Source organism: Macrobrachium rosenbergii, chromosome 7 (assembly GCF_040412425.1).
Source record: "Macrobrachium rosenbergii isolate ZJJX-2024 chromosome 7, ASM4041242v1, whole genome shotgun sequence".
NCBI lineage: Eukaryota > Metazoa > Arthropoda > Malacostraca > Decapoda > Palaemonidae > Macrobrachium > Macrobrachium rosenbergii.
In genome coordinates, this window is record NC_089747.1 from 16350001 (window position 1) to 16361400 (window position 11400).

The following is an 11400-nucleotide window of genomic DNA, read 5'->3' on the forward strand; positions in this document are numbered from 1 at the left end:
ATTCTTTTTGTGATATTTGATAATTATCCTGTGAACCTGTTTTCAACAAGAAACATAATCGTTCTAGTAAAATAACATACAAACATGCTAAGTGAATAAATCCATCAATTCAAGTATAACACGCGAATTACATTATTAGCGTCTAGTTAGCTTAATAAGCCCAAGCGCTTGCCAGATTATAAATATATTGCCTCCAACATTCGCGCTACACAAAGGAATTCTATGAAATTCCGCCACCCGTATCTTTTCCATGCTTTCTCTTCCACCAAACTCCACTCTTCTCCAGCCTCCTATCTCACAGTTCTCATCCCAGTAGGTCTGGGTCTTCCAACTCATCTTGTGCCCGCAGGTGCCCAACTGACACCGTAGTGTCACGTACTGTTCTCCCAAAGGTTGTGCGAAGGACAGGGGCCGAGTCATCTCCATCTCCATCTCGTTACTATCCATCTACATATTCTCACTACCCTGCCATCTGACTTTTAATAATGTTTTTACACGGAAATCTATAAAATATTCAATTTATTTTTTTATTGCTAAACAATGATTCCTGTCCGCATAGCAACAGTGATCGTACTAATTAGTGTTCCTCCTTCCGTATGCAACTTTAGTTTGTTTGATTTCTGAATCTTATTCCTCTGTTCACTGTATGATTGGCCCTCTTAGTTTTTAACTCAATTCCAACTCTTGAGAAACTGTATTGATTCACTGTCCCTAAATAGCCCGATATATATATATATATATATATATATATATATATATATATATATATATATATATATATATATATATATATATATATATATATACACACACACACATCCACACATGCATTCATACGTACTTATAAAATCTCCTTACCTTAATATCTATAGATTATTTTCATCCCCTTTCCCCATCTAAGGATACGCATTATGAGCTGAACACCAATTTGCAAATACGTATCGACCAGCGTCACGTGTTTACGTAAGACGTCGATTGATTGTTGTTGCTGCTGTGCACAATGCAAGGGAAGGGAGGAGCCGGGCCGATAGCAATTAGCCATGTCCTCATTGGGCAAAGGGCATTGTTACCCTTTGGAAAAGGGGCAAAAAAGAACGAAGAAGACCCTTCCTTGGCCTCTCCTCTGCCCACCTATATACCTCCCACCGTCACCCATCCACTTGAAAAGGAAGTGATCGTTTGAGGCGTCCAGTCCCTTAACGACCATCAACCAGTTGTTCCTCTTGTCAGGCCGGCCAAGGCCGGTTGTCCTACATCACTATTTGCGACTCAGGGGAGGTCCCACCGTTTTCGTCCCGATTAAAATTTATTCATTATCATCGCCATAGGTCCCGTTCCTTCTCGTTTCACTGAATAGGTTTGATGGCGGTTGAAGATGTTCTTAGTTTGGCTCTGATAAAATTCGTTGTACGTCACTGAATATCCCAATAAAAATGGCGGGGGGTAAACATTCATGAGAATTGGTTTAATTGTTTGATATAAATCCTTACTGATCGTACAAGAACGATTATTCAGATAATTTTGAGACTTCATCAGGAGAAACAATAAAACATAAAAACGGGGTGTGGGATGTACATGAAAAGCTAAAGGGAAATTGCTTGCATGACCGATTTATGTGGCGTCATGTTCATGCGCGCGCGCATCTTTTGTAAATGAATCTCTTCAAAGAAAAGGCACCAGTCACCACACCATCTATCTCCTGTTGATGACTCTGGGCCAGGGGTGATAAGGTGACGATACCCCTGTTCAACAAGCGCATAGCTTTGTTTTGTTTTAAGGATTTCCAACCAGTCTTTCTGAGCAGCACGAAGACGCCTTCAAAAAGCACGGTTAAGCTCGCAACCTCTCCTATTTGTTGCTTAGTACTACTCTTTTCTTCCTTTCTCTCTCTCTCTCTCTCTCTCTCTCTCATCTTCGCCCCCATCATACCTACTCCATTAAATATATGGGGTTCAGTTCGGATCTTCTCTCCATTGAACCGTTGCTATAAAGTGTCCCATTCAATATCCTTTTCCGTTGCCCGTCACCTCTGTCTCGCATTCCCTTTTCCCTCAACTTCAACAGGCTCTAACCCATTTCTTGATTAACCACACCTCCATCATTCATAGCACCTTCCTTTCAACCTGATTATCTCTAGAGGCGAATCTTCTCCGTAACTTGAATTATTTTTGTTTCACGCACATCAGAAATCCTCTTGTCTCTAATGTAAAACAAACACATCTCAAGACATCCCAGGAAACTTTCTAAAATAGTCTGTCTTACTTCTTCTATAACTCCTAACAAACTACTATACGTCTGTCCAATTCCATGTCTTCCCTTCCACTTACCTCCGCTTTTTAGCGACTGTTGACGTCTTATCATAGGACACGAATGATGTTGCATACTGGATGAAAAAAAAAAAAAAAGTCCTCCGGGACCTCTGTAGGCTCACAGGGCAGGCGCTGATCTGTTTCTTAGGCCGACAGCCAGTGGGGGACAGGTCCCAATGCCTATGACAAAATATAACTATTTTTTTCTGTAAGTTTTTATTCAATAAATGATTTAAAAAAGATCACAGCAAATATATCGAACAAATCTCGAACTACATACATTTACATTTAGAATACCTTGCTCTCAATATTACAAAGATTCTTTGCGAAATGCTTAAACATTTTATTTTTTAAAATGGTTCTGACATCTCTTTGGTTGGGAAGACTATTCTTGAATTATCTGATTTAACGTTGAGATTCTGACTTTCGCCTGTAATCTGTTACCTTTCATAATCAATAAGCCACGGTAAGCATAGTATTTCATGCCTGCAGTAGTTAATATGAGCAACTTTGAACTAAATAACTTGGGGCTTTCATCACCTGCCGTGAGTAAACGTTTATTAATTCAGAAGCAGCTGCTCTAGTGCAAATTCAAGTTCTTTGAAGCGAAGCAGTGGCGTCGCTTTTGGGGGGGGGGGTCAGGGGGGCCTGACTCCTCCACTCAGATGTTTGGGCTCCCACTGGCGGCCGCCCGCCCTCCCCTCCCCGTTGAAATTCCCTTTACGGCTAAACTTTAATTCTTACAGCATTTGATACATTGCATATAGTAAGAGTTGAAAATTAATTGAAAACTGAGCTCTATAATTTCAAATACAGGTTGACTAATTACTAATACTATTATTTTCCTTCATTCACATGCATATATACATTCGAGAATAGTATATTTTACTAATTACAGACTTGGTACATCAGTTTTGTGTAATTTTCTTTGCCCCCCCCCCCCAAAATATCTTGGCCCCACCTAGGCACCCCCACTGATAGAATGCCAGCTACGCCACTGAAGAGAAATTATATTTTCTAACTAGAGTTACTCGTTAGTTGGTTGCCTTCCTTTCCTTTGAACTAACTCTGTTGTACTGTTTCAGCACCTTTGGGCTAAGATGCGCCCCATGTGTAGAATCTGAAAGTAGATGTCCGAATTCTGCCAAACCGGAGGACTGCCCGTATGGTATTGTCACCGACATATGCAACTGTTGCTTCGTGTGTGGTCAGGTGGGTATAATGCCATTTGTGTTGAATATTATTCCCATTTTCTTTAAATTTTCCCCGTTTCACTGCAATAAACTGGTGTTTTTGTTTTTTCTTGATATAACTGTTTATCGGTCACGTTACAGACATAATCTCCTTTTGATGCATTTTGCAATTATGGAACCTGTTAATTAGGATGAAATACTGTAAGTCCGTTGGAAATTGCTTATAATCCCTAATGTGAGTACATTCATTCGTGTTGATACAAGTGTTTGTACGCTCATGAATATATATATATATATATATATATATATATATATTAGAATAAAAAATTAAATGACAGCAGTAATAGCAAATGAAGTTTTTTTTAATATACGTTAAATTACCTAAACAATGAAAAGAAGACACATTTACATAAATATCCAAGAATAGCTTTTGAATTTCATACTCTGCGAGTTACGATAAAACTATCCTATCCTACCCTCATAATATTCTTCATATATCCGTAGTGAATGCATTGCAGCCTTTATATTAATTCATTCACCACGGGTGGGATGACATGGAGGTTGTAGATATTTGTTGCTAAAAGCTCTTTCTGGTGAAAGACGGCATTAATGCCCCTCCTCGTCTTGCAGGGTCCTGGTGACAAATGCGGAGGCTTCTGGAACGTCGACGGAAAATGCGGCACTGGCCTCGAGTGCGTCTCCCCCGAGGCGGACATGTGGGGATTCGAGGGCTTGTGCAAAGCAGTCGAAGAAGCCTCTACGACTGAACAATGCTCCACAGTAGACCCAAACGCCAATATAGTAGAGCCAACAGAGGGAACAACAACAACTCTAAAGGAGTCTTTGATTATTCGGGCCATGAAGCAATAAAGAGTGTAATCGACTATGACGAAGCAGCAGGTTTCAGATGGCAAAATGGAGCAACATAGGCCTACGGAAGAGACATTTCCTCGGTTTGAACCAGCTCTTACTGGACACTTTTCAGAGAAAGTTTGGGATTTTGTTGTGCAGACCTCCAAGACGGTTGCTTCCGGCTCACTCTGGAAGTAACTAAAATACGCACATGAGATGTATTATTTTGCTCGTAAGGGGAGTAGGTGCATCAATGTCTGGACTATCTATGGCAGAATTACGTAAAAAATTAATTGAACTTTGAGACGCAAAGCAACTGCTTCAGCTGTAATTATGAATACGATCAGCAACCATTGTCTAGTAATCACATTGTTAAATTTCAACCACAATAACTCTAGTTTTCAGGCCCTTTGACTGATATATATATATATATATATATATATATATATATATATATATATATATATATATATATATATATATATATATATATATATATATATATATATATACATATATATATATATATATATATATATATAAAAAATTAAGTTGTTTTGTAAAGTTAGATAAAACCAAATAGTAACTGATGTTATCCGAGGCCTTCTTTTTTTTTTTTTTTGTTAAAAATCTCAAAAAAATAAACCAAACTGGATATAATTAAAACCACGAACAGATTCTAGAAAGTCTCATAATGTCTGTTGGCAAATTATTAATTATGGACCATTAATTTATAGAATATCTGTACATATCTGCATTCCGTCATTCTAATTTCAACCCTTGTTCTTTCGTTCAGATTAGTCTATGTGATGAAAAACTTTTAATTCGTGAAATATATACTGGTAAACAGTACCACAAGAAGCCAAGTGGAATTTGCAAGCGAGATTTAAACATGCGTCATACACAGTCTCTGCAGAATCGAGGTCATGCAGTATATCAGTCCCAAGTGTGTGACTGAAGGTCATAGTGTGATACTGAGAGAAAATGAATCCAAAATATTTTTCTTCATCCGAGCAGCAAACAGGTGTCTACTGGCATCTATCAAGCAGATAAGTGGGTAAGAATTACTTGGAAAAGAAAAAATAACATTTCCGCTAACTTGTAGTTCTAAGAATTGACCATGGTGTAGACATTTTTTTGTGGAGGAGAGGAGAGGATAAGGGGTGGGGATCGTCGGTTGGGGGTGAAGGGAGTTGCCAACACGCGTATTTTTATTCTATTTTTATTATGACGTCTTACCGTCGGGCATAATGGTTTTCTGTGATGTTTCATATTTCACTTTTTCTTTTTAGACCTTCTCCCACACTTCCTCTTTTAGATTTTCCATATTTTCACAAACGTTAAATACTATCAGGCTTCCTCTTAGAATTGGTCATGTGCTAAGTCTCAGGAGAGCAAACAAATCTGAATACCATTTCCATGGCATGATAGTAATTGACATTAGATGGTGTAATCTAGTTAGCCAAAGCTGGTAGCATTCTTATTTTATGACTTAGGTTGCATTAGGTTATATTAACTTTATCTGTGTATATATCAGATAAAAAAATCCTTGTCTTGTACATGCGGAATAAATTATATTCTACGACAACTCATCTTGTTTCTGTGATTTACAACTGTCATCAGTATATTCCTAATATGAATAAAAAATTGTTAAATATATTGCACAAAGTTTTGAGTGTTTAAACAGCTCTACGACATCGCGCTGCTAACACCGAAGCTAAAGCCAAAACCAGTAATAAAACAGAACTACAGCTAAGGTCATAATCTGTTTCGGTTTTTGAATTAACGATAAATATCCAGAAACGTTATTGATGCGCTTAATCGTAACTGACGGACGCCCGAGCTGATTCTCCCAACAGGGGATAAGTTCAAATGTATTGGCCAATCAGGCTCAAGACAGAAGATTCAATATCTGACGTCAGTTAAAAAAAAAAAAAAGACTAGTATTATGGTAATAGTCGTCATTTTACGCCACTGGCAAAACCAGTGATACAATATAACTGCATCGAGCTAACAGTATAGTGATATGCTAGATTTTGGTATACCCTTAGCATCACCCAGAGATTGAATTAAGCAGAGCCCAACCGTAGTTGTACAGCAAAACAAATGAAATGATGTCAACGCAACAGCCTGGTGTGAGTTTGAGAGTAGCAAAAGAGAGTAAGACGATGCAGACTTAGGATAGTCAATATTTTGGTTAGCATCAAAGAGCAGCTTTGACGAGACATGAAGAAGAGTGTCGCTCTGTCAGGCGTTGACTTAAAGGTAAATTATTTTGTCTGAGTATGAAAAACAAGTTTCCCCACTACCTGGCGTTGTTTCCCAAAAGTCAGAGGACTGCATTAAGCAGGTTAGCCTTTTATGGCAACAAAGAAGGAAGGGCGAAGATGAAATGTGGTAATACAGTTGGCTGGATTTTTTTTTATTTACTGGATATCATACACATTATATTATCCGTGTAATATATAGAGTATATATTATACGGTACATATATAGATACACACGCATATACGGTAATATATATATATATGTATGTATATGTATATGTATGTATGTATGTATGTATGTATATATATATATATATATATATATATATATATATATATATATATATATATATATATATATATATATATATATATATATATATATATATATATATATATAATTAACCAACAGCCTTTTCCCTGAGAAAGTGGCTCTACAAAGTGTTCCCCTTTTAGTTCTCAATAACAGTCTTAACCCTTTGTGTTGGACAACTACAGTCGACTAACTACACCTATATAGATAGAGAATAATTCATATCTTTCATCACAGACGTACATAACACTATAATGCATATCCCTACATAACGTATTTCGGTTTTTTCTGCTGGTATTCGATGCGCGTAAACGCGTGCGAGCGAGCGCCCAAGCACAAAGGAGCCGGTGTTTAAAAAATATTATGGTAAGCTCAGAATGATCAATTTCACAACTCTCAAGAAACGGGGATGTCCAAAAGCCATAACAGTCCTCTCCGGATGAAACCAGTTAATCCAGAGCGATTTTCCTATTGTTGAAGTTGCCAAGAGCAGATACTGTCACAACTTTTAAAACTTCTCTGGCGTCTTCAAGAGGAAAAACCTCGAATAAAACCACGACGCCTACTTGCATTAGACGCCAATGTTGACAAAGTGTCGTGCCGCGAACTCTAACAGAAGAGTAAACATTCGATTATTACTTCATCGGCGACCACTTCACCTGGTAATGCAACACCTAAAACAAGAGTCTATATTACCCCACTTACCATTCGTTGTTCTGACGGCGTCTCGGCAAGACTCAGAGAGGATCTTCTCATCATTACGTGTTCACTGCTCAGAGAGGTTGCGTTTTCTTCGACATGGCTTCGCGCTTCACGCTGCTGCTGTGCTTTTCCCTGGCAATTGTCGCGTGAGTCATGTCGTGAATTTGTTCAACTCTCTTGTAAATCCTAGGCATTGCATGATTCATCTTGAACCTGAAAAATAAAAATATTCATATAATGCGTTAGTTTCTTTATGTATCATGAAAATGTACATAAATCTTTTTTTTATTTAACATGAAAATGTACATAAAGGTAGAATGAGCAGTGGGAGTCTATTTCATGTGAAGTGACTTAAACACACTCGAACTTTACGTTAATATGAAAATGAGTAATGAATAATGTTATGAGAAAAATTAGTCAAGATCATCGAATGAATCCATGAACTTCTGCGATTTACTTTTTATTTAAAAATGGAATACAGCGTTATGACTATTAAATAACAGTAGAATAATAACATTAGAACAAATACATCAGTCAGAAAGATAAAAGGAAACGTTGTCAGCTTCCTAAAGGTTACTTTTCTTCAGAAAAAAATTACAGACCTGTTGGACAGCTTTATGTCCCTAGTTTGCTCAACGTGCTGGAAAAGAGAAGCGTAAAAGAGCCAAAGAAACTAAACTCCCAGAAAGCAACCAGCTGGTGCTCGCAAAGCGCAGATGTTAGGAGGAACCAACAACAAAACGAGGTGCCGGAATCTGGAAGCTTCATCACAGAGCAGCACCGACTCACGTTCCTCGGTCCCCTCACGTTTAGATCTTATTCAAGTCCACTTGTCAGCGGGAAAAAAGATTACAACAGCAATAAAAATCTGCTAGCTAAAATGAAATACAATTATATATATATATATATATATATATATATATATATATATATATATATATATATATATATATATATATAATTTAGATAATTAATTAATCATTATTTATTTTTTGCAGCGTTTCTGGATTGAAATGTCCCACGTGTCTTACAGTCAGATGTGCCAGTCCCGAGTCACTTAACTGCCCTTACGGAGCAGTTGAGAGGCAGTGCGGATGCTGTTTCGAATGCCGTAAGGTTAGTTTAGTTCCTCTTTCAGTGCTGATAATTAAAATTTCCTTTTCAATAGTAACATTAAAGCTCTTTAAATTAAGGGTAGTTGCCACCTTAAAAGTATTATACGCAAATGAGAATCCTCTTGCAAAAAAAAAAATTGCTTTGTCCTAGATGCTTGCTATTCTTTTTCCTTGACAAAAAATGTCACTTGTACCTTTGCAAGGAACGACAGTCTTAGAATTCAATATACTCTCCATTTCAGGGCGTAGGTGAAGAGTGCGGTGGCCCTAAAAACATCTTAGGCACCTGCGCTATAGGGCTGATCTGTGACACAGGAAAAACGAGAAGACAAGGTTATTGCAGGGCCTATTGATACGTCCCGCAGTAGGGGTCGCCGGTGGCTTGGAGAATGACCATGTTTCCAGAGAGGGGTGGCTGGCTGGTTAATTTGTTTCCAGAGAAAGTTTGACTGAATCTTCCGCGACGTCGGGCTGGGATTCTGAAGGACGACGAATTCAGCAGATAATGAATGCTGTTTCAATTATAGTTGGTAATAAAGTATATGCAGTTGTCACTGGGCATTTAAAGTTGTCATAATTTATTGAAAGTTGTCATAAGGTTTCAAAATGTCAAAAATTTATAAACAGGAGCATCAATTTTGGAATTTTTATTTTCTCCAACTATAAATACACCTTTTAATGAGTATCAATAAACTGAATGAAAAACTTCATACAAGATAAAAAAAAAATTGACTAAATCATTTCAGCAGAGCATCTTCCAATAGTCTTCCCTAGCAGCGGGGAGATGGAGATGAAAAGGAACTTTCAAACTGTATTGCATCAAGTCTCAAAGCACTTGATGTTTTATACATGTCTCTGTGTAGTGAATCATTTACTCCAAAAGAATCTCTTTTATGATTGCACTGTTTTTGAACTAAAAAAAATGAAAAGCTTGTAAACTTCGCAGCGGGGTAGTACCGACAGTGCGCCTCACATGGTGCACTTAAGGCATTACTAAAGGGAGTTTGCAGTGTACCTTCGGCCCCCACACTTTCTGTCCTTTTACTTTATCTTCATCGCCGCTTCCTTTCTTCAATCTTGCTGTCCAACCTCTCTAATTATTACTACTTAGTGCAACTGTGGTGTTTTCTCCCAGTTGCATCTTTGGATCCAAGTACTTTGTCTCCATCTGCAGGATCTTTTAACCAGAACCGCTTACAGGCAATTAGAACTTGCTAGCAATGCTATTGAATGGGCATTTGCTAGCTAACTAGTCAATGGGTCTGCTTATATATATTATATACAGTATGTGTTTATTACATTATGTATATATATATGTATATATATATATGTATATATATATATATATATATATATATATATATGTATATATATATATACACATACGTGTATGTGTATATATAGGTATATTCAGAAGAGTGTTGACCCAGCGAGAACTTTCGATTCACGAGGCTCTTACCGGACACTTTTCAGAGAGTTTGGGATTTTGTTGTACAGACCTCAATGACGGTTGCTTCCGGCTCACTCTGGAAGCAACTAAAATACGTACACGAGATGTATTATTTTTCTCGTAAGGGAAGTAGGTGCATCAATGTCTGTATTATCTATGAAAGAATTAGGTGAAATTAATTTAGCTGTGGGGCGCAAAGCTACAACTTTGGCTGCAATTATAAATTCGATCAGCAACCATTGTCTAGTAACCAGATTTTTTCATTTCAACCACAATAATTCGTTATTAGACCTTTGATTGACTGATATACAGATATGTATATATATATATATATATATATATATATATATATATATATATATATATATATATATATATATATATGTATATATATATACACACATACATATACTTCAACAAAATTTAGCGCTCTTTTGTAAAGTGGAAAAAGTGGTGGTTTAAATAATGGGATGTTGATTCAAAGTTAGACCAAACCAAACAGTAACTGATGTTGTCTGAGATCCTCTATTTTTTTTTTTTTATCTCAACAGATAGATCAAACTGGATATAATTAAAACCTGGAGTCACGGACAGATTCCAGAAAGTCTCATAATGTCTGCTGGCAAATTATTAATTATGGACCACAATCTTGAATTAGTTGTCAATACATTCTTGTCATTATCTTGAGATATTCTCTTATAATTACCTGTAGAACTGAGTAAACGATAATGCAGCATGTGGAAGCATAGTCAGATGCAACTCACCCCCCACCCCTTGTGCCACTGAACTCAAGAGCCCGCATTCACATGTAGAAATATATATATATATATATATATATATATATATATATATATATATATATATATATATATATATATATATATATATATTATTACTCATCAAATGCCTCTTCTCCTTAGAGATGGCTCTAGAAGAGTTGCCCTTTTAGTTCTCAATAACAGTCTTCACCCTTTGTGTTGACCAACCGCAGTCGACTAACTACCAAGCACATAACTGACACACCTATATAGATAGAGAATTATTCTTACCTTTCATCACATAAGAATTAAGCAGTATTACACTACAGTGCATAATCACTTACATAACGTATTTCGGTTTTTCCAGCTGGTGTTCGACGAGCGAAAATGCGCGCGAGCGAGCGCCCAAGCACAAACGAGCAAGCGTTTGGAAAGCATCAT

The 11400-nt window shown here is 37.0% G+C and overlaps 2 protein-coding genes across 2 annotated transcripts in view; one reads left to right on the plus strand and one right to left on the minus strand.

The window, feature by feature from the left end:
- The window catches only part of LOC136840180 (uncharacterized), a 63107-nt gene extending 55333 nt beyond the window's left edge, over positions 1–7774 (minus strand). The window contains exon 1 of the mRNA XM_067106665.1: positions 7640–7774. Within this exon, the coding sequence (XP_066962766.1) occupies positions 7640–7693 (54 nt within the window). The 5' untranslated portion in view covers positions 7694–7774. The remainder of the gene's footprint in view (positions 1–7639) is intronic.
- On the plus strand, positions 7642–9387 carry LOC136840186 (single insulin-like growth factor-binding domain protein-2). Its single transcript, XM_067106673.1, has 3 exons — positions 7642–7782; positions 8635–8752; positions 8994–9387. Exons 1-3 carry the CDS (start codon positions 7733–7735, stop codon positions 9102–9104), a joined length of 279 nt encoding a protein of 92 aa, XP_066962774.1. The 5' UTR covers positions 7642–7732; the 3' UTR covers positions 9105–9387.
- The last annotated feature ends 2013 nt before the right edge of the window (positions 9388–11400 follow it).